The sequence below is a fragment of the Ursus arctos genome, unplaced genomic scaffold (genome assembly GCF_023065955.2).
Source record: "Ursus arctos isolate Adak ecotype North America unplaced genomic scaffold, UrsArc2.0 scaffold_19, whole genome shotgun sequence".
Lineage (NCBI taxonomy): Eukaryota > Metazoa > Chordata > Mammalia > Carnivora > Ursidae > Ursus > Ursus arctos.
Window position 1 is genome coordinate 53,775,090 of NW_026622863.1, and position 23,267 is coordinate 53,798,356.

The 23,267-nt window shown below is 55.5% G+C and overlaps 1 protein-coding gene across 5 annotated transcripts; it reads right to left on the reverse strand.

The window, feature by feature from the left end:
• SSC5D (scavenger receptor cysteine rich family member with 5 domains) lies at positions 1-22,439 on the reverse strand. Of its 5 annotated transcripts, none has more exons than XM_026488546.4 (14): positions 22,294-22,439; positions 21,763-21,789; positions 21,076-21,384; positions 20,745-20,864; positions 20,400-20,513; positions 19,678-19,986; positions 17,989-18,306; positions 17,559-17,741; positions 15,551-15,868; positions 13,499-14,107; positions 13,110-13,424; positions 12,822-12,989; positions 5,110-5,274; positions 464-2,194 (listed from the first exon to the last, which is right to left on the reverse strand). In XM_026488546.4, the coding sequence occupies exons 1-14, from the start codon at positions 22,316-22,318 to the stop codon at positions 549-551; spliced, it is 4,626 nt and encodes a 1,541-aa protein (XP_026344331.3). In that variant the 5' UTR covers positions 22,319-22,439; the 3' UTR covers positions 464-548. The 5 variants fall into 5 exon arrangements, with proteins under 5 accessions (XP_057170555.1, XP_026344331.3, XP_026344330.3 ...); XM_026488545.4 differs by having other exon boundaries at positions 13,110-13,427; XM_057314571.1 differs by lacking the exon at positions 21,763-21,789 and having other exon boundaries at positions 13,110-13,427.
• Between the last annotated feature and the right edge of the window lie 828 nt (positions 22,440-23,267).

The following is a 23,267-nucleotide window of genomic DNA, read 5'->3' on the forward strand; positions in this document are numbered from 1 at the left end:
TACCCCACAAATATTAGTCATTATTATTATTATCATGTACTCATTCATTCAAAAGATATTTAAGGAGTGTGCACTCTGCGTCAGGCTCTGTTCTAAGAGCTGGGCGTGCATCCGTGAACAAGACAAAGATTTCCGCCGTCATGGGGCTTTGTCAGTGCCAGTGGTGGCATCATCTTCATCACTACAATCACCACAATCTCGCCATGCTCACGATCACCTTCATCATCATCACCGCCCTGATCACGGCCAACATCACTTCCATCACCATCATTGTCACCACGGTCATTACCGTCATCACCATCATCCTTCTCACTACTGTAACACAATGACCATCGTGGTGGTTACCCATTATCCCCCAAACCATCACCATAAACATCATTACCTTGCATGGTGCCTGTGGGATTCACGAATCAAGACCAATCTTGTGATTCCATCTCTCTGGAGTTCCCTAGGTCCCCACAAATGTCGTTGATATCTTGTTTTTAATTAGATACTTTGGTTTTCATTTTTTGTTGGGTGTGTCTCAGCCCCTCAAATCCCATATAGGGTCACACGTCTCCCCTCAGAGGCCTCTCTTCCTCCTCTGGGGTGGTGGTGGTTGGTGCAGATGTGCTGGGGGGCCAGGCCCCCTCAGCCAGTCTTTTTACAACCTCACCCAGCTGCCCTAGGTTCCGGGTGGCCTCCACCAACTGCGTCAGCCCTAGTCCCAGGGCTTGGCGCTGCTGCTGCTCCTGCTCCAGGACCTGGGTCAGCCTCTGTAGCTGGCCACCCACGTCCCTCACAGCAGCCACCAGCTCTATCAGGGCAGGTGGCTCACAAGCCATGACCCTTACAGGTGGTGGTGGAGCCACACATGGGCCAAAGGGGTCTGGGCTCTGACCAGGGGTTGCCCTTGGGGTGAGATGGTCAGGGAGAGGTTGATCCAAGGGGTGGGCCATGGAAGACAGGTGGAGGTCAGAGGTCACAGTGGGGTCAGAGGCTGAGTGTGGGGTCTGGGTGGGTGGTGGGCTTGGTTTGGGGCTCTGGCTTCTTGGTGGTTCAAAGTCCTCAGTGGACAGTATGTCCATGCTTGAAGCTGGAGAAGGCCTGGAGTGGCTGGACTCTGAGGCTGGAAAAGGCACTAGGCTTGACATCTGGGATGTAGAGAGATGAGAGGACCCTATGGATGTCAACCAGGGGTATAGGCTAGGCTTGACTGTTGGTGCTGGAGTGGGTGAGAGGAGTTCTGTGCCCAAGGAAGTTAGAATGGACTTGATAGTGATCATAGGGGTTGAGGTAGGGTCAGCCATCATGGTGGGGTGAGTAGAGGTGGTAGAATTAAGGGTCATGGTGGGGTGAGGGGTTGTGGCAGGGTAAGGGGTTGTGATAGGGTGAGGGGTTGTGGTGGGTTGAGCGGCAGTGGACTGAGGGAGTGTCGTGGACTGAGGGGTCATGGTGGGGTGAGGGGTTGTGGTGAGGTAAAGGGCTGTGGTGGGCTGAGGAGCTGTGGTGGGTTGAGGGGTTGTAGTGGGCTGAGGGGTTGTGGTGGGTTGAGGGGTTGTGGTGGGTTGAGGGGTTGTGGTGGGTTGTGGGGTTGTGGTGAGTTGTGGGGTTGTGGTGGGTTGTGGGGTCGTTGTGGAGTGAGGGGTGGTCATGGGTTGAAAGGTCATGGAGGGGTGAGAGGTCAAGGTGGAGTGAGGGGTGCTAGTGGGGTGGGGGCTTGTGGAGGGGTCTGGGGATCTGGAATGATCTGGAACTGTGTTGGAGTATGGAGCAGTGTCCAAGTTTGGGGTTGTGTCAGATTCTGGAGTCAACTCTGAGGTAGAAAAAAAGTGGGTCACCACTGCTGGTGCAGAGGGGTCAGAGGTCAGTTCTTTGGGCAGGGTGGGTGGTGGGGTGGGTGAGAGATCAGGTGTCAGCGCTGGAATCACAGCAGCGTCAGGGGTGGACAGAGTGAGGCCAGGGGTTGTCAAGGTGAGGTCAGAGTTCATCCTGGAGGCCAGATCTGGGCTGGGTGTCAAAGTGTCATTAGGGTCAGAGGTCACCTCCTGCGTTGAAGCTGCCTCGGGAATGAGCTCTGGCACAGAATCAGAGGTCACTAGTGGGCCAGAGGGCTCTGGCGAGGCCGTGGGAACTGGGGAAGGGGCAGGGGGCGCTGTTCCGGCGGTTGTGGTACGCTGTAGCCTACGCTCCGGCCACGGTTTCCTCAGGGAACCTGGAGGAGGAGGAAAGACAGATGGCGGAGGTCAGCTTGCCCCGCCCACCCCCGGGGCCCACCCCGCCCCTCCAGGGAGGAACCACCAACGGGAGGGCGCAGGGCCTTGTGACGTCGTGGGTCGCCAGACTTTGCCCCGCCCTAGCGCCCCACCTCCCCGCCACCTGTTATGTCTCCAGGCGCCACCTGGCGTCCTCCACCGCGGGCGAGGGAACGCAAGGGAGTTGAGGGGTACCGCGGAAGGCAGGAGGGGGCGGAAACGTGGGGGGCAGTGAGGGGATGCTGGAGGGGGTTGTGGAAGCATGAAGGAAAATGCGGGAGTGTCGGGGATGTGAAGGCTTACCTGGGGATGCAGGAGGGGCTGAAGGGCAGAGGGGATGAGGGGCCATGTGGGATAGGAATGTGGGAGATGCCAGAAGGTGCAGAAGCATGAGGGGGATGCAGGAGGGTTCTGAGCGTAATCTCGGTCAAGATTTTTATGTCACATTTTTAAACAAAATTATTGCAAAAGATCCACTGTGAACAAAAAAGTCAAAATCTTACCCCGACAGGATCTGACTGGGCCAGGATTAGGGAAAGTCAAGTGAGGTAGATGGGATCCTGCCTTTAATTTTTGATATTTAGTTCATAGTGAATATTTTACATTAATTTTGATTTTTAAAACTATAAAGATATTATTTACCTTGATAACTGAGTGTTTTGGCGGCCCCTTAAATTTAGGGCCTGAGTAGTGAGACGCCTCACCCCCTTCCTGGCTCAGTTTCCAGGTAAATGAGAATTTTATCCCTTTTTGCAGATGAGGGGAGTCAGGCCAAGAGGGTAGGCAACTTGCCATAGGTCACACAGATAAAGTTCGCAGATTGCGGGGGACAAGAGTTGAAACAAAGTCCTTTGCATTCAGACTCTAGGTCCTTAAATATCACTTTGTCTCAGTGATGGGTATGATAACATGCGGCCACTGAGTACTTGAAAGGTGGCTAGTCCAACTAAGGAAATGAAGGTTTCATTTTTCAAAAAAATTTTTTTCTTTTGTGGGCAGCAAAGCAAGTTTTATTGAACAGTAGTGAAATGATAATACAAAGCTCCCAAGGAGGAAGGGGACCTGAGGGGGTTGCCCTCATTTTTCACATTTTTGATTCTTTAAAGTAAAAAGCCACCTGTGTTGATAGCTACCATATTGAAGGATACAACTCCAGAGAATTTCAGTTTTCCTGTAGGATTTTAGATGTGCATCTGTTCTTGGCATTTGTTTACGACATTAGAGAAGTGGTTAAGTAAAGGGCCTGTCCTCCAGCCAGGCTGCCTGCGCTTAAACCCCAGATCTGTCGCATCCTAACTAGGTGACCGTGGACAAGCTATTTAACTGCCTTGAAACTCAATCTGTGGATGATCAACGTACCCTTGCAGAGCTGTGATGATTCAGGGATCTCCTGTGTGTAGAGAAACTTAGGACACTGCCTAGCATGTAACAGGCACTGTCGTGGTTATTAATATTGTCATAGTCATTGATATTCATACCTCAATTTCTCTCATCTGTGAAATGGGTATAATTATAGCACCTTACATCATAGGGCTCCTATAGATGTTATGAGGATTAAAGAAGTAATATGTAGAGTGCTTAGAACAGTACCCAACACATGAAATATTGCTCAGTAAAAACTGACTGGTTTAGTTATTTCAAGAATCTCAGGTTGCTTAGATATTGTAGGAGTTCAATGCCTAGAGTGGTTATTTTTAATTTTTCAGACCCAAGGTACAGAGCTAAGCTAATCATACTCTGTACACTGTCATCAACAGTCCTACAATGTCTCTTTTTCCTCCTTTTACGTCCTGATCTCCATTCCTCTCACTTTCTCCCATAGCTACCTCCATTAATGTATTTGACACATGTCCTTAAAGATATGTCCTTACATAATACCTTATACAATATAGAAGGCATATATGTATATATGTTAATATATTAAGTGTATGTATATTTTTGTGTCTGTGCTTTTTAGTTTTTGCAAATCACTGGAAATTTCATTCTGCTTCTGTCTTCCTCCATATTATATTGTTCATACCACCCCATTTTGCTGAGTCTGCAGCTAGCTAGTTATCGCTTTAGCTATAGCACGGGATTCCGTCATGTGCACCCACTGCATTTCTCATTATCCACTGTTGGACCACGAACTCCCTGATATCACAACATTCCAAAGAACACCCTCATATAGGTTTCCCTTAGAAGCCTGTTCAAAAATTTCTTTGGAATACAGGAGCAGGATTGCTGGGTCACAATGTACAACCATATTTAATTTCACTAAACTGTTTTTATTAAATAGCTATATCCAGTGAGGATGTCTGTCTTCCCGCATCCTCACCCACACTTGATATTACCTACCTTTCAAATTTTGTCCATGCTTATCATCATTTTAATTTGAACTTCCTGATTCCTTATGAGTGTGAATGTTCCTACATATATTTGTTGGCCATTTGGGCTTTCCCTTCTGTGAATCACATGTTCATAACTGTTACCCATTTTCTTATAGGGGAGCCTGTCATTTTTTTATTGATTTGTCAGAGTGAATTGCATAGTGTAGGTTAGGGATTCTCCACCTGGGAATTGTTGGTATTTGGAGCTGGATGATTCTTTGTTGTGGGGGACTGTCCTGTACATAGTAGGATATGTGACAACATCCGTGGCCTCTATGCATTAGGTTCTAGTAGCCTCCCTGCTCTTAGTCATGACAACCCCAAACATCTTCAGATATTGCCAGTTATTCCCAGTTGAGAGCCACTGATGTAGTTAATAACTCCTTATTCAGGATATATTTCTGTTGGGTCTCTGGGGTAAGCGTGGGATAACCACTGGGGAATTCGGAGTCCATTTCTCTACCCTACAACACAAACAACCTGGTTGCCACAGCTACGTGCCTCACCTGTGTCTCCACGGATCCTTGGAGCTGGAGAGGGATGGCCTGCGCTCCGGGTGGTACCAGCTGTAAGAGTGGATCCAGCTCTGCCTGCGGTGGGTGTCCCCTTGGGCAGAGCCCCTCCTGAAGGTGTATCCAACGTCCGGGAAGGCTCATAACTATCCTCATCACCTTGAGAGATACAGGGAGAACTGAGTCTCGCTTCCCTTGATTCGGACCCTCTGTTCCTCTTGGACCCCAATTCAGGCTTCATCCTGTCTCAACGAACCACCACCGCAATCTCCTCCCTGACCTCACAGCCGCCCTGGTGACTCAGCTGAGATGCTCCGAACTACCAAGAACAGAAACTGGGACTAAACCAGCTTATAAAATACGAAGTCATTATTTCAATGTCCTGATATCCCTGCCCCTACTCATTCTTTATTTTTCCCTCAGGGAAAAAAAAAAAACCCTATAAAATCTTTATTAATGAACCACCAGGAACATTTCCATACTATTTTCCCTATGTTTTTTGGATGAATACACTTGCATAATCTCTACATGAGAACAATTTTATAGAACATATACATGTATAATATACAGTGACACTTGAACACCTACAGATTTGAACTACGTAGGACCACTTATATGTGGATTTTTTCCATAAACACAGTACAGTACTGTAAATGTATTTTCTCTTCATTATGATTTTAGTAACATTTTTCTCTAGCTTACGTTATAAAAATAGTGTATAGTATATAACATACAAAATGTGTCAACTGTTTATGTCATCAGTAAGGTTTCCAGTCAACAGGAGGCTATCAGTTTTGAGGGAGTCAAACGTTGTATGTAGATTTTTGACTGCATGGAGGTCAGTGCCCCTAACCCCTGTGTTGTTCAATGGTCAGCTGTGTAATATAAAAATATACCATTTTATAAGTATAATGTAAAATATAATGTAAGGTATACCATTTTATATAGGGAGAATAGAAATACTGAATTCAGCGTTCTAGCTTGGTTGATCAAAAGACTTATTTTAACAATAGCTTTGTTGGGTGCCTGGGTAGCTCAGTCGGTTAAGCGTCTGACTCTTAATTTCGGCTTATGTCATGATCTCAGCGTTGTGAGATCCAGCTCCACATCGGGCTCCAAACTCAGTCTGCTAGAGGTTCTTCCCTTCTCCCTCTGCCCCTTCACTTGTGTGTGTGCACACATTTTTTTCTGTCAGGTAAATAAATAAATCGTTTTAAAAAACCACAATAGCTTTGTTGAGATATAATTCACATACCTTAACGTGTACAATTCAGTGGGTCTGAGTGTATTCACAACGTTGTGTGCAACCATAAAGTCCATGTTCCTCATCTCCCTTAACTGCCCCCTGCCCACCTCTCCGGCACCCCTCTTACCACGCCGCCTTCCACACAGTGTTGATGCTCACACTGGACCCCCAACCAAGTGAGGTGTTCATATCTAGCCTCTGCACACCTCTGAGCCTTTGCCCGTGCTGTTACCTTCACCTGTATTTCCCTTCTCTGCCATAAAGACATTTTCCTGCTCTGTACATGAAACCAGGCAGAAGGATGGTGTCTGACACACTAGGCATGTTCGTCCTGGTCACTCTGAGCTCTGTGGCTAGCTGTCCCGGTTGCAGAAATCCCTTGCTCTGTCACCTGCTAATACATTACACACGGCTAGAACATGGGTCAATTTTCACCCTGATGCCCAGCATTGCCGATACCTCAGTCATGTCTCCCTATTATTAACCGTTCTTAATTAAATACCTTTCCCATATCTGTCAAGTATCTTGAGTTTTCGAAATCTATGAAATCCTACCTGATGGTCACGCTCACTAGGAAATTTAAAAACCATTAGCAGTACTATTAATTAAAAAATTAAAAATGGAAAAAAGCTTGGAGGAAAAAAAAACCATTAGCAGTGAAGATTTCTTTTCAACATGCTGGGTTTTAGGAGAACTCCATTGAGAACACAAATTGAACTCCGTTAAAATGTCAGCCCACCAACTTGCAGGCATACTCCTTGGGTTTCTGTGTTCTTGACATGTGTCTAAGATATGGCCGCCTGCTTGTGGTCCATTAGCATGGGATCGATTTGTTGTTGTTTTTTTCATTGAAATATGCATTGTTAATTTAAGAAGCAGCATTGCAGAGTTACAGCCCTTGTGAGGCCCCATCATATGCCCTCCCCAAAGGATTCTCTGATGCTATATTGTTCCTCTATGCTTTAGCTTCCTAAGTTGAAGACTGTGCCCATCTATGTCCTTTTGCAGCTTGGTTTCTGGGTGTGTCCCTTCCTAGCTGGGTGAGCAAGTCACTGAACTTTTCCACAACTCACTTTGCTCACCTGTAAAATGGGTACCATGATGGTCTATTCCATGGAATTGCAAAACCCGGCATGTGATAAGCTTATTCTTTGAATTAAATTCATCTATCTCTAGTTCCTTCTTTTTAGCCTTCATATAATATTCTGTCATATGAATCCACAACTGTTGATTCCTCTGTGCCCCTGTTGACAGGCGGTTAGGCTGTGGCCAATGTTTTGCTGTTACAAATACAGTTGCAATGAATTCCTGAGATCTGTGTCCTTGGGCTCACGAGTGAGAACTCCTCAACACCTAACTGTACAACTGCTGTGTGGAAGGCAGATGCTTCTCTCTAGATATTGTCAAAGTGCCCTCCTAAGTAGGTGAAGATTCTGATGCCCACCTTTATCCCACATCCTTGGTGCTGTCAGACATTTTAAGTTTTGGCAATCTCATGGGGAGAGGGTGGGTGGAGAAGCTGCCGTTTTGCTACAGATGACCAAACCGAAGCCCAGTAGGGCAAGGAACCTTCCCAAAGTCACACAGCCAAGAAGCAGTGTTAGGCTTCAGACCCACGCAGGTCTACCTGATCCTAGATGGAGACCTCTTTCCCTCGGGGTGCAGATCTCCTGAGTCTTACCCCTCTCCTCTCCTGGTGAGCTTTTATTCATCCTTCAAGATTTTATTCAAAGGCCACTCCCCTTCCCCCCTCAATGAAGTCATGTCCTGCTTTATGCTTCCTGGGTTCTTTAGAGCTAATTCTGTCATATGCTCCTTCCCTGTCTCCATGGCTAGAGTGGTTAAGATTGTAAATCCTGGAGTTTGAATCCAGGCTCTGCCCTTTGCTGTACTGGTCTCTTTGTACCTCAGTTTGCTTATCTGTAGAACGGTGGTAAGGATAGTACTGATCTCATAAGGTTCCTTGAGGAGGAAGTGAGTTAAACCATGTGATGCTGGTAGATGGTTCCTGACACATGGAGCGCATTCAATGAATACTAGCGATGACTGTTAATATTATCATCCAACCTCTGAATTTAATCCTGCATTTGCTGTTGGATCCCCTCCCCTCTACATGACCACACGCAGCCATAACATACAGCAAAGCCCAAATCCATGAGTCATCCCACCTTCCAAGCTGGGTGTGGGAGGTCCATTAGACACGGCTATCTGTCTGCACAACCTCATCCATTCCCACAGCTTCAAATTCCATCTTGTCAATGTATATCTTCAGCCCAGGCCCTCCTCAGAGCTCCAGGATTGCGTATCTAATGTCTCTTGGGTGTGTCAAACACATCACCAGTGGATCTAATATTCCCACCGTGGATCCTGTGCATCCAGTTGCATGTTCCCTGATCCAGTAAAACGTGGGCCCCCATCCCCCACCTCCCTCTTCTCACACCCTACCCAACCCATCACTCAAATCCATCAGCTCAATTCTCAGAATGTAGTTTACATAATCTACTTCTCTCTCAGTTTCCACTGCCCTCCCGACAGAGACCACTGCCTCCTCCTTGTCTCCCTATATGCACCCTAGCTCCTCCATCCATTTCCCACGTGGCATCCTGAGTGACTGCTTTGAAAATCCACATGTGGGGGTTCCTGGTGGCTCAGTCAGTTAAGCATCTGCCTTCGGCTCGGGTTGTGATCCCAGGGTCCTGGGATTGGGCCCTGCACCTGCTCAGCAGGGAGTCTGTTTCTCCCTCTTCTCCTTTGACCCTCCCTCCTGCCCGTCCTCTCGCTCACTCTCTCAAATGAATAAATAAAAAATCTTTTTAAAAAATGCATACGTGACCACGTCCTTCCTAGCTCAAAATGCTCCACCAAGGTCTTCTCACTGCATATAGAATAAAACTCAGAGTCTAGCCCTCTCCTATCACTCTCACCCTGCCTGGCTTACTCTGCTTCAGCCATGCTGGCATCCTCGCCATTCTCTCAAGGGCCTCTCACCACAGGGCCTTTGCATGTGCTGCTCCCTTTGCCTGGAATGCACTTTTAGCTCCCTCGGGGCTCCCCATCACAGATCTCATCTCCTGCCATTATTCCCATCAACCACTCCATTTCAGCCCCACTGACCTTGCTGCCGTTTTCTTGAATCCGCTAAGCACACTTCAACCTCAAAGCCTTCGCATGCACTATTCTCTCTGTATGAAACACTGTCCAAACAGGTATCAGGATGACTTTCTCCCTCTCCTCCTGAAGGTCATCACTTAAAGGGCACTTTCTCAGTAAGGCATCTCTCGGCCATCCTATTCTAAATTGCAGATCTCAGCCTCCCTATTCCTTGCTCATCAGTGCTGTGTTCCTAGGGGCTAGTATTTACACCTGCCACACAGCAGGTACCTGACACACATGTCAGCATCCCCAAATTCCAAGAAGCCTCGAAAAATGTTACTTCAATGAACTAGAAAGTGAAAATTCAACCTTTTAAGTCTCTAGCTTCAGCTGTTATTTTCATTCAACAAACGTGTAAGTCTCTACGGAGTCTCTACAGCACAGATTCGGTAGTAGACAGAATAATGCTCCCCCAAAGATGCCTGTACCCTAATCCCCAGAATCTGTGAATAGGTTACCTTATGTGGCAAAGGGATATTGCAGATGTGATTAAAGGTCCAGACCTTGAGATGAAGAGATTATCCTGCATCAATCCAAGTAGGCCCAATCCAATCACACAAATCCTTAAAATTAGGACAGAGAAAGATGTGAAGACAGAAGAAAGGTCAGAGAGTGCAACACTGCTGGCTCTGAACATGGAGGAAGGAGCCATGAGCCAAGGAATGTGGGGGCCTCTAGAAGCTGGAAAAGGTACAGGAACAGATTCTCCTCTAGAGCCTCCGGAAGGAAAACATTCCTGCTGACACCTTGCTGTCAGCCCTGTGAGAGTCCTGTTGGACTTCTGACCTACAGAACTGCAAAATGAGCTTGTGTTGTTTCAAGGCAGTAAACGTACGGTTATGTTATGGTAGCAACAGAAACTGACACAGTTAAATGCACGATGGAGCTAAGGGTCCAGGGAAAGGATAATGTCCTACTAGCAATGCCATTTCTCAACTCCAGCCTTTGCTCCTCTGAGAATTCCCTACCTCCTGGTGTCTGCCGCTGGATAAGACCACTTTCTCCGCAAGGTTCTTCCTGATTGCTCTACTAGAAATAAGAACTCCTTCCCTGGGATCCTGCAGCTGTTGTTCATTTACGGTAAATAAGTCTAACCACCAACGTTCTGTGGTTTTAAACTATTTCACACACATTTTGCTCATTGGATTGGGAAAGATTACTGAATTACTGAGCTAATTATCAGCGAATCGCTTAGTCCAACTCTTCAGCTTCCAAGTTGTGGCTCCACCAAGATTAGAACTAGCTGGGTGACCTCAGGTCCCAATCCCATGAACAAAATGTGTGTGAAATCATGTAAGACGGATCTCAGTAGCGGCTCCTGAGTTTAAGTTCTGAGTCAAATTATTTCCCCACGTGAAACACGGGCGTTAACAACAGGACCTATGTCTCCCGGTTGTTGGAATCATGCGTGCCCAGCACGGAGTTAGCTCTGCTGGACTGTTTTTCCAGAGGAAGAAACAGGCTCAAAGAGGTGAAGTCATTTTTTTTTTCAGGGTTACCTTGCAGTGAGGATAGGAATTCACGTCTGTCCTTTCTCCCACTCCCATCTGGCCTCCTTACTCCTGTATCTGGGACTACCCCGAGATTTCCCTCGCGCGGCTCGCAATTCTGCACTTCTCTGAGCTCACGTAATCGCCTCCCCCACTGGCCCCCCCACCCCACCCCAGGAAGGAACGCAATGCCCCGCGTCTCTCCCCCGCCCCGCCCGTCTCCGCCACGAGGGGGCGCTGGAGGATAGACAGGGGTCTGCACCCCGTTGCAGAGAACAAAGGCTCTAGAACCCCGGCCACAACGCACCTGGGAGCAGCACCTCGGAAAACTGGGCAGGACGGGTCCTACCTCACAACTCCGGTCCCCCACCCTGAAGCGCGGCGGCCCCTCGGCCCGCTCTTTCCCTCCGTTTCCCCTCACAAGGAGCCCGACCACGCAGACAGGTCGCCGCTCTGGAAGCCGAGGGAGCGCGTCGCCTGGCTTTTATTACCGCGGTAGTGGGTCAGCCGGCCAATCAGGAGGCGCAGCGCGCCTGTGACGTCACAAGGCGTGAGGCGGATTGGTCCCATTCCTCCTCCCGCGGAGTGCGTATGCGTGCTGCGCGCCAGAAAAAGGCGGGAAATGCCCGACGGGCGGGGCACCCCGCTCCTGAGGCGACGAGTCCCTCAGGAGAAGACAGGCAGAGGGGCGCGGGCGACAGGCGGAAGAGGGACCTTCAGTGGATAGGAGAGCACACGGGGAAGGAGGAGGAGGGTAGCGGGAGGTGAAGCGGCCGCAGCAAGCTGGATGGAGTGAAAAGGAAGGCCAGGGCAGGAGGTGACAGCCGTGAGCGGAAGGCGAAGGAGTCGGCGTGCGAGGCACTAAGGGGTGGCGAGGAGCACGAGTGGCCGGGGCGGCGGGCAGGCAGAGAGCAGAGCACGCAGGGGAAGATCGAGCCGCCGGCGTGAGAAACAGTGGGTCCCGAAGGAGGAGGAGGCGGCAGAGAGAGCGAGAAAAGGGAGGATAGAGGCGTCGACTGCGGGAAAACAGGAACTCTGGGAGTGTGCACTGGATGCGAGCACACGGGAGCGATGGTGAGAGACAGCCCACCACGAGGACCGTAGAGCGACAGAAATGCGGAGTGGGGAAATGGAAAAGAGGGAGCGGGACGGGCAGGAGAGGATGGAAGAGCCATGGATGCGCGTGCGCACACATGCACACGCACATGCGCAGGGACGCAGAGTGGCAGTGGCTGCGAAGTCTGCGAGAGCACGCGCGCATGCGCAGGGACGCGGGGCCTGGGAGATGCCAAGAGAAGCCCGCAAGAACGCACGCGCATGCGCTGGGATGCGGGGCGAGGGAGACGCCGCAGAGAAGGCCGCGTGAGCAGGCGATGGAGCACACAGGCTGGGGCGCACGGGCTCCGGGTGTGGCCGCAAGGGAGAAAGGACACTCAGGTGGGCTGCACGGGCCAAGCTGTAGGGGGTTGGGGGATGACGTGGTGACCTCGGCCAGCTGGGAGGTCTCGGGGCTCTGGATGGAGGGGCCCACCCTCAGGTGTCGTGGCTGGTTGGGGGGGAGGGGGGAGGGGGAGGCGGCTGTGGGCTCGGGCCGTGTTGAGCCTGGTCTGATGCTCAGAGACACACGGGGGTCTCCTCTTTAAGGCTCTCGAGGAGAGCCCAAGGAGGGAACGTTTTAGGGTCTCAGGAGCCGCGGACAATGTGTCCGCGATCCCTGACACCCAGGCAAGCTCACTTCGGGGTCTCTCAGGAAGCCCTGGCAGGAGGCGCACCCAGGTCGATGGGGGCCCCATCCACACCCTGGCCGTGCACCTCACCTGTGTCCGGAAGACGCCTTGAGGCCGGGGAGGGGGTCCCTGGGCTCTTGCTGGTGGCCCAGGAGAGCGTGTGTCCAGGTACCCCTGCAGTGGTTATCCCCTTGGCCAGGTCCTCTCCCGAGGTGGGATCCCAGGTCCAGGGGGGATAATCATCCTCATCCGCGTAGCCTTGGGAGAAAGTGGGGCATAGGTTGAGCCCCGCCCCGTCTCAGGTCCTTGCTGCTGCTCCAGACTACCCTTCCAGAATCTCTTGGAGTGACTGTGGGTCCCCCACCCCATCCCCAGTACCAGTGCAGGTGAGCCCCACGTCTTCCTCGTGGTCACAGTTGTGCTGGCCCCACGCCCCAGAAGGGCAGTCACTCAGCGAGGCCTCGATTCCCTTGCAGCCCACGTCATCCAGCCAGATGGGACCGGTCCCGGGGCCGTAGTGGGTTTTGCCCACTCGGGGTCGGACCCTTCCACAGCCCAGCTCCCAGCAGGCCACGGTACTGTCCCGCAGGTCCCAGCTGTCATCGCACACTGTCCCCCAGCGCCCAGCATGCCACACTTCCAGCCGGCCAGCACACCGGTTGGGCCCATCGGCCAGACGCACCCGGAACGGGCCTGCTGGTAGAAGACCCCAAGTCAGGAGGGGTCAAGAGGGGTCAGCCTCACCTATTCGTGTTCCCTCCACTCACCTGATCCCCCAGTGGTGCTCCCAGTGGGGGAGGGGGCTGGATCTTTGGAAGACTCTGGAGAACCTTGTGCTGGGGTCTCAGCGGATGGCTCCGTGGAGACCAGAGGGGTTCGCTTCACCGTGGCGTCAGAGGTCATTTCTCGGGGGCCTTGAGTGGTTGATGTTGCCACGGTCTTAGCAGTCCGCTCTCGGGGGGCCCGGGCAGTCCGTGTTGCAGTAGTATGTGAGGTCATCCTGAGGGGAACCTCAGTGGTCATCTTGGCAGTAGACTCAGAAACTGTTCTTCGGGAGGCCTCAGTGGTCAGGGTTGTAGTGGTCCGTGAGGTCAGGTCCGGGGGTCTCTGGGTGCCCAGGACCCTGGAGTGTTTGGTGGTTGGCATCACGGGGGGCTGAGTGGTCGGTCTCCTTGCATATTTGGTCACCCACTTCTTAGTACTCTTGGGTGTTTTCCCTGCGGCCTTGGTAGTGGTTTTCTCAGGAACACTGGGGGTCAGCTTTGCGGGGGGCTTGGTGGCCAGCTCCCCAGGGAGCCAGGCATCCGGATCTCTACCCAGGCCAGGGATCCAGCTCCAACTGAAGGGGTCTGAGATGGAGTCCAGGCCAGGGGTATCTGGAAGGTGGGAAGAGAGGACAGGGAAGATGGCAGACACCATAATGACAAGGTCGTCTTTTAGCTCCCTCTTTCTCTCTCATCTCTTCGTTCATTATTCGTTCACTCATTCACGTCACCAGCATTTATCGAGCATCTTCTATGACCCAGGCACTGTGCCAGACGCTGGGGATACTGTGGCCAGCCAAACCTGACACCACCCCTTGCTCCTTGGCTTTTACACTTGTGACGTGACTGACCCTCTCTGCCCTTCCCACATCCGACCTGTCCTCTTCATCTTGCTGGTCACACATGGTGTCACTCCCTGTGACTTCTGACAGTCTCCCTTTCTCCCTGTCCAGCTCTCACCAGTTACCAGAGTGGTACCAGGTCTGGTGGGTCACTCCCCAGCCAAAAACCCTTCTGTGGCTCCTGTGGCCTCGGGAGGAGAGGGAAAGGGCCTTAGCCTCAGTGACTCCATCATGTGGGCCACCACAGTTGTCACATCCCTCTGATTAGCACCTGTGTGCAGTAAAGTGTCAACTGTGCCCAAAGAAAGGTTTGGCCCTTGGCCCCTGGCTCCTGGGGCCACCCGCATAGTTGGTACCAACATTGTGACTTATGGGCAGCCAGCGGGCAGGCAGCCATAGCTCGTAACCGAGCTCCTATAAAAACTGCACGTGGAAGCTAGGGGAGAGTCTCTGCTTGGCAGTACTGCCCGTGCGTGGTCACTCACCCCTGCTGGGAGGACCAAGTGCTCTCCATGGCTCCCCGGGGAGCATGGCTGGAAGCTCCGTGAAGCTCTCTCCTGAACTGGCCCCTGTGCTTCTTCCCTCGACTGGTTTTTATGACGGCTTTTCTGATTTTTTTGTGAGTCCTTCTAGAAGACTATAGTACCTGAGGTTGGTCTCAGGGCCCTCCCAAATGATAACATGTCGCACAGGTTTGCAGGGATTTGTTGGTGCCTCTCTTGTGTCAGGGAGCTGTGAGCTTCCCAGAGGCTGGGACTGTGCTCCCTGCATCCTGAGGCCCCAGCACCTGGCTCAGGGTCTGGCACTCAGTAAGTGTTAGCAAACTTAGGACAGACACCACGCCTGTGCTTACTGTGGCTGGCCCTCACTTTGGCTTCTGTCCATCTCCCAGTGTCCCCATCTTCACTTCCTTTATCTTGGGGAGGATAAACGGGAAGAGGAGAAAGAATCCCAGCTCTGCGACTTAGTTGCTGTGTGACCTTGGGCAACTTACTTAACCTTTCTCTGCCTTGGCTTCCTCAGTAAAATGAGCATAGCATCCACCAGCTTGTACTTATTGTGAGGCGTGAGTGTGGTCACATGTATGGAAATACCCAGCCCAGGGCGAGGGCTTGGGAGACCTGCACTCAGTAGATGTTAGTGCGGATGTTCATTCCTATTCCCTCTTCCAGGAAGCCCTCCAGGAGCCAGCAGGTGGTCAGGGCCTCCTTACCAGTGCAGGTGACTCCAATGTCTTCATTGTGAGCACAGTTGTGCTTCCCCCAGGGTGCAGCGGGGCAGTCCGAGAGTGAGGCCTCGGTCCCCAAGCACCCCACGTCATCCAGCCAGATGGGGCCAGCCCCCCAGCCGAAGCGGCCAGCCGCAGGGTCCTGCTGCCGAGCTCTACCGCAGCCCAGCTCCCGACAGACCACGGCTGAGTCCCGTAGGTCCCAGCTGTCATCACACACCGTCCCCCAGCGCCCGTTGTGCCACACCTCCAGCCGGCCAGCACACCTGCTGGGCCCTGCCACCAGGCGCAGCTGGGGGGACCCTAGGGTGGAAGAGACCCAAACAATTAGGAGGCCATCCGGCTCTCTGAGCCCCTCCACCTGCCCTGCATTCACCCACCCATTTGTCCATCTAGGATTTCCCACACCCATCCACCCTGGTGGCGGGCATTCATGGAGGCCTGTGCTGTGCAATCTGCATGAGGTGTGAGGCATCGAGTCACACATGGTCTGGGTTTCTCGAAAAGTTAAAACGCCAGACTACTGTATGATCCAGAAATCCCACTCGTTGGGATGTACCGCACATCAAGGCAGGATGGCTATTCGAACAGATACTTGCGCACATATGTTCATCGCACTGTTCACAGTGGCCAAAGGGTGGACACAGCCTGAGTGTCCGTCACTGGATGGAGGGGTAGCAGAGTGAGGATACACACAAAATGGAAGAGGATTCAGCCTTTCTAAGGAAGGGAATTCTGACACCTGCCACATGGATGAACCTAGAGGACATTAGCACAAATACTGTAGGGGTCCATCTGCTTGAGGCCCTGGAGGAGTGAAATTCACAGAGACAGAAAGCAGAAGGGTGGGTGCCTGGGGCTGGGGCGGAGGGATGGGGAGTCCGTGTGTAACAGGTCTGGGGTGTCTGGCTGGGATGGCGACAAAGTCCTACAGCTGGATGGTGGTCAGTTTTATGTTACGTATAGTTTACTGCGGTGAACCAAAAAGAGAATGTGGGCTCTGGAACAAGTTGGTTTCACCCGTGTTTTAGCCACGTGGCCTCCTCTGTAACACGGACACCAGGCAGCACCCATGGCCTGCATGGCTGCGAGCGTCACCTGATGGAGACACGGGGCAAGCCTGCAACAGCACTGGTCACACAGAAGCCAGTGAGCGCTGGGTGCCTCAGGAGAAGAGGGGAAGAGGCCTCCAGCACGGACAAGTTTCCCACCCTTGAGGAGTCCCCTGTGCTAACCAGGCCTTTTCATTGTCTATGTTCTGACATTCTGACCTCTGGGGGCCTTGCTGACCCTGGAGCGACTGCCCCTCGAGGGTTAGCTAACTTCCAGAGACAGGAAACCACTGGCCCGCGCCTCTTGTATGCTCGCCAGCCAGTCCGGAGCCCACCCCCCACCTGCTCCGGGGGGCTGTCACACTCTGGGCCACTGTCCACCCGCCCTCCGCCCCCAGGGCCAGGTGCCCGACAACCAGGGTCAGCCCCTGCACCCCACAGCTCACGGAAACAATCCAAGTGAGCCGACCCTTGGCCTGCTTACTCGGCCTTGTCTACTTCCCACGGAAGCCACGGTCAAGGCTCTTGCCGTGTGTTCCCCTCGCTCCCTCTGCCTCCTGGCCAACGCTGCTCCTTCCCTGCGTGGCCCTGCAGTGTGTGGGCTAGAAACCCACCACCTTTCCACCAGCAGTCACCAGTCCCGTCTAGATCTGCTGCACCTGAGCACCACTAAGGCCTGTGTTTTACGAAGGACGAGTGTTTCCGTCCTTCCGGCATTTGTGAGGAGACTGCCTCCCCAAAGTCATGCATTTCACGATGGCAACAGCAGAGGGCTCAAGCAAGCACAGACGCTTCTGGGCGTGGGGCTCTGTTCCCTCCTCTACCCTTGTCTTTGCCCCCATGAGACGGTCTCTGAGCAGGGGAGAGGGTGCCTGGGGCTGACTACGGGGGAGGAAGTAGTAAGCGAGACCCCGTTTTCTCAGGGAGCAGAACAGACTCACCAGCTTCTGGTCCGGGCTCCTGAGGGACAGTGGGGGAGGCAGGAGGAGGTGAGATGCCTGCTGTGCCTGGGGCCTGGCTCCCTGTGGGGGCCGGGGGCCTGGACGCTACCTCCCTGGGCAAAGAGCGGTTGCTGTCCACTGCTGGGGCCGGGGCCGTGGGAGGGACATATCCAAGAGGCATGCCTGGGGCAGGGAAGAGGTGATCACCACCACGGTGACGCCGGGCAGCTCCCCACACCCTCCATCTCAGGACTGCGGATGCACAATGAGGTCTCATGGATGAGGACAAGACGGGGCAAGTGGGCGGTCAGGATAGGAGAGAGGGGCGTGTGGGGTGGACGTTACACCGCACACAAGCCCCCACTTCCTGTGCCTCCACTGGAGGCTCTAGCGCACCCACACCCCAGCCTCGCCCTGGTGTCCTCCTCACCATCACACACGGCCCCGGCGTCCTCCCGGTGGTGACAGTCATGCTGGCCCCAGGGCCGTGCTGGGCAGAATCGCAGGGCTGTCTCGTTACCCCGACACCGAAGGTCGTCCAGGAGGATGGGTCCAGCCCCCTCCCCAAAGAAGGCGCCTCCGGGGGCGGCCAGCGCACCCCCACAGCCCAGCTCCCGGCAGGCCACCGCAGCGTCCCGCAGGTCCCAGGCGTCATCACACACCGTCCCCCAGCGCCCACTGTGCCACACCTCCAGGCGGCCGGCGCACCCGTGGGGGCCGTCAGCCAGACGCAGCCGGGGGGCCGGGCCTGGATGTGGGGAGAGGGAGGGGAACAGACAGACAGAGGACTGTGATGGATGAGCGGTATGAGCTCTGTGTGCAGGAAACTACACACGCGTGGGTACTGAGCTGTCCGTGGGGTTGGGCTTCCTGCCCACGATGACGCTGGACAGCAGATATCCCACGTTCCGCTTGCCCATGAGGAAAAGGCTCCAAGATGGGGAGTCACTCACCGAGAGTCCAGCTCTGGTCTGTCCACCAGCCAATGCCCCTGCCTGCCTGGGGGTGGGCCCTGGAGACACTGGCCCTGATCCCACTCCCTGGCTGCCTGCCTCAGTCCTGGAAAGCAGGGCTGGAGCCTTAACTCTGCTCCCATGACCTGGGCTCTTTAGGCCCGCTTCTGCCCCTATGTGCTGCCCACCCGGTGCAGCACTGAGCACTGTCCCCGGCCCACTGCTCAGTGCCCCAACCCGAGTGGGTGGTCTCCGCCCCCGCCGCACCCTGTGCTTCTAGGCCAACCAGGCACGGCAGATCTCTCTGCAGCGGGACAGACCCGGCTGGTCAAGTTTGGGGTCTGGGGCTGAGTCTGTGACCTGGGTCATTTGGGTTCCTTTTCGGAACCTCATTTCCACATCTGGGAAGAGATGGGTGAGAATACCCAGCCCAGAGGCTGTCCACGTGGCAGTGAGGCTCAGAGACAGCAGGGAGGTGCCCATCGAGCTGCTTAGCACAGAGCCGGACTCAGGTGATCCTCTTCCTCTTCCCCTTCACATCAGCCGACTGAAGCACCCCCCCTTGTCTGGGGGGCACCTACTGTCTGCCTGCAGCCCCTGTGCTTTCCCACCCCACAACTGTGGGCGGCCACTGCAACTACCCTGGGCCTGCTGGGTCCTGCAACAGAGCCACTGAAAGTCCATGAGAGTGAGGACTGGGTCTCTCGGTGTGTCTGTGCCAGGCATGGATAGTGCTTAAGTGGTATTTGTGGGAAGGCGGGAGGGGAGGGAGGGAAGGAACGGGAAGATTGAGGAGGAAGGGAGGGAGAAGGAAGGGGGAAGGGAGCAAAGAGGGGGAAGGACTGAGGATCCGGGAGGGAAGGAGAGCGAGGGAGGGAGGGAAGGAAGAGGGGGAGGGAGGGAGGGAAGTGGGAGGGAAGGAAGGAAGAGGGGGGAGGACTAAGGAGGGAGGGAAGGGGGAGGGAGGGAAGGAAGAGGGGGAAGGACTGAGGAGGGAGGAGCGAAGAAAGACGAGGGAGGACTGAGGGAGGGGAGAGGGAGGACGAGGATGGAGGAGAGCCCTAGAGAGCAGGTGCGGTGATGGCAGCGGGTGGGGAGGGGCAGACTGGGGGGGGGGGGGAACGGGTGCAGAGCCAGGGAAGAGGCAGGGGCAAGGGTGGACATACCGGTGCAGACCAGCCCTGCATCCTCGCTGTGGTCACAGTTGCTCCGACCCCAGGGGCTTCGGGGACAGTCCCTCAGAGCCTGCTCTCCGCCTCCACACCCCACGTCATCCATCCACACGGGCCCTGAGCCCGGACCAAATCTGGCGCCTCCGGGGGCCGCCAGGGCGCCCCCGCAGCCCAGCTCCCGGCAGGCCACCGCAGCGTCCCGCAGGTCCCATCCGTCGTCGCACACCGTCCCCCAGCGGCCGCCATGCCACACCTCCAGGCGGCCGGAGCACCCGTGGGGGCCTGAGACAAGGCGCAGCCGCTCTGGGCGGGGGATGGGCAGGGAGCGAGGGGGGGTGGGAAGAGAGAGAGGGGGATGGGCAGAGAGGGAGAGGGTGGTGAGTCTTGTGCGAGGCAGTTTGGGATAAGCAGATTCAAACACACTTCATTTTCCATCTGGGAAAACTGAGCCCCAGAGGGAGCAGTGACCCGAGAGCCACCTGCCAGCTGGGCCTTTAAGAGGAGTGCCAGGATCCCAGCGGGGGCAGGGTGTCTGGTCCAGGGAGCAGCCTGCTGGGTCCTCTGATCGGGTGGGGTGGGGGGCACGACGGGAGCCTGGGCCCCACTGAATCCCTGAGGGATGGAGTGCACGCTGGAGCCCTGCCAGGCACCCGGGCGGTCCCCAGGTCAGTCCAAGCTGGCCAGATCTGTGACGGGGAGGTCTGCAGGGAACGTACCATGTCGGGGGGCTCCAGCAGTCAGCACAGGGGCCCTGGTGGATTTGGGTTGCTTGAGTGGCCGCGGGCTCTTCTTCCTGGAGTTGTTCTGTGGGGTCCCAGCTGGGCGGGGGGCTGGGAGAGACAGTGGGGAGAGCGCGGTCGGTGGGGAACTGTTCGTCCTCCCGCCTGGGCACCCGCTGTGCTGCCTGAAAGAGTCCCTGAGGGTGTGAAGGGGGATGTGACGGGCCCCTTGAGGTGGTGAAGCCAGTGCCTCCATCTGTCCCCTGAGGATATTAGCTCGGAAGACCCCTCTCCCTCACAGCTGGAAGCAGGAGAGAGAGAGCGTGGCCAGGGTGGGCTCACCATGGGTCACAGGAGGCTCCTCAGAGCCAGGGCTCAGCTCCCCAGACAGCCCTGGCCAGGGGTCTCTCTCCAGGATGGGAGGTGGATCGTCCCCGTCCCTGGAGTTAGCCACACGCTGACCTGTGGGACAGCACAGGAGCTTGGCAGGGGCAGGCCTTGACCCAGGCAGGCACAGGGCATCCCCCAGGCAGTGGTCAGGTGGGAGTCCCGGAGGGAGACACCTGGTTTTGGAGGGGGTGTCGGAGGTGCGGGTGCCTGGACTTCTGGACCCTCCGAGTCCCTGGGTCATGTCTGTAGGAGTGCCCCCAAAGGAGGGTCCAGGGCCTCTCACCTGCACAGACGACGCCTGCGTCTTCCTCGTGGGAGCAAATGTGGGCCTTCCAGCCACGGTGGGGGCAGAGCCCCAGCTGCCCCTCACTGCCCCGGCAGGCCAGCTCGCTCAGCCACACGGGCCCCGTGCCCTCCCCAAAGAAGGCGCCTCCGGGGGCGGCCAGCGCACCCCCACAGCCCAGCTCCCGGCAGGCCACGGCTGCGTCCCGCAGGTCCCATCCATCGTCACACACCGTCCCCCAGCGCCCGCCGTGCCACACCTCCAGGCGGCCAGCGCACCCGTGGGGGCCGTCAGCCAGACGCAGCCGCTCTGGGGGGACAGAGGAAAGGCTGTGACATCCAGGAGGCCCCGGGGCCCCAGGAAAAGCAGGGCCAGGGGCTGGCCTCCAGGGTGTGGTGTGAGGCCGGCCACCCTGGCCACTGGTGGGGGCCCCAACTCCTGGGTTCCCAGGAGAGCAGTGGCCCCCATGGAAGTGGGAGGTTGGTCAGCAGTGGTTCTGGGGGAGTGGTGGCCAAGGTCATAGGCGCCCGTGAGGCCACGGGGGTCCCCCTGCAGGGTGAGACTGGACAGCAGTGCCTGTAGTCATAGGTGGCCATGGGGCTGCCAGGGGTCCCCCTGCAGGGTGAGACTGGAGAGGGGTGGGTTGGAGCTGGGCAAGGCCAGACAGAGGTGCTCAGGACCACTTACCAACAGCCTGGATTCCCATCAGAGCCGCTGGAAGGGAGGTTGGAGGGGTAGGGTAGAGTGAGGGCAGGCCCCAAGTGGCTGCTTTCTCCTTGTCTTAAATACCCCAACACACACACACACACACACACACAGAATCTGCACACCTCTGAACCAGAAACCCCACGGCTGGGAGGCAGGACTCTGGGTGGAGGGCTGGGCAAGACTCGGGTCCCTGAGACGGGCGGGGCCCCACATGCCTCGGGTCAGGGCTGGGAGCCAGGCCCTTTGTGCTCCCCTAAGGGGCCTGGTTAATATCAAATGGCGAGTGACCCCCCTCAGGGTCAGGGCCGGTGGGGGGCGGGTAGTCCCTGGGGTCCTCAGAGGGTGGGACTGGGTGTGCAGAAGGCTGGGTCCCTTGGGGAATCAGGCAAGGAGGACCAGATGTCCCTTATCCCAAGCACCAGGGACAGGGCCCCGGAAGTCTGAGTCGCTTAAGTGTATGAGCTCAGGGGTCAGAGGTCCCTGAGTCCCCAAGGAGAAGGGGTCACTCACCGATAAGGCAGGCCAAGACCCTCATGTTTGCAGACTCCAGGGCAGGGACGGGGTGAAAGGGGACGCGAGCAGGAGAGGGGAGGAGGCTGCGGCCACCAGAGGGAGGGAAGGAGAGAGGGAGGGAGGGAGGGACGCGCCTGCCAGAGGCGCCCTGGACCGGGGAGGAGCAGGCAGTGGCTGGACGCTCTGCCAGAAGGAAGAGAGGCTGCCTGCCCAGGAGGCAGCAGGGGACAGGAGGGGGGCAGGGAGGGGGCTGGCCGGTAGCTGAGGCCTGAGGAGGAGGGGGGTGGTGGCAGGGAGGGAGGGTGTCCAACGCAAACTCCCGCAGGGAGCGGCGAGCGGCCAGGCCAGGCGCCCTGCTGTGCTTAGAGATGCTTAGGGGAGGGCGGGCTGCAGGAGAGGGATGGGACAGAGGCACGCAGGAGCAGCCTCCGTCTGCTCCTCTTGTCCAGCCAGGGGACAGGGTGAGCCCCGCGTGGAGCGGACTGAGCGTGGATTCAAACTAGCAGCAAGAGGGCTTACAGCCAGACACCAAGAAGGACTTCCTGGACCGGGAAAGGAGACTGAGGAACCCCTCTCGGTTGGCCCTGGTGGGGCTGAATGCAAACCCTTCAGACCCCCATCTGAGGGAGCACTGGTCGAACCCCAGGGAAAGTGGAGTTGGGGGGGGGAGCAGGCCGACTGAGCACTGAGTCTTGGGTGAGGGAGGGTCCACACACACACACACACACACACTCTCTCTCTCTCTCCCGCCCCCCAGTCTCTGCACCAGGCAGCTGTGAGGCGGAAAAAATTCGGTAATGGGGAGCGTGAGTCAGAGGGCTGGCAGGGAGCAGGGCTGCCGTGAGCTCATTGCCTCCCCTTCTCCCCGTCCAGCACCCCCAGCAACAATTAATGTCAAGTTGGGGAAAGAAGAAGCCAGACAGAAGGGGGGGGTGGTCAGAGACAGACTGGAAAAGGCATCAGAGAGAGAG

Coding starts and splice junctions, on each gene's coding strand:
- SSC5D (XM_026488545.4), bottom strand. CDS start 22,318: ATGAGGGTCTTGGCCTGCCTTATCG. Junction 20,865..21,075: donor CGCAGGCGTCGTCTGTGCAG/GTGAGAGGCCCT, acceptor GCTGTCCCACAG/GTCAGCGTGTGGCTAACTCC. Junction 18,307..19,677: donor TGCAGGGCTGGTCTGCACCG/GTATGTCCACCC, acceptor CCCCACATCCAG/GCCCGGCCCCCCGGCTGCGT.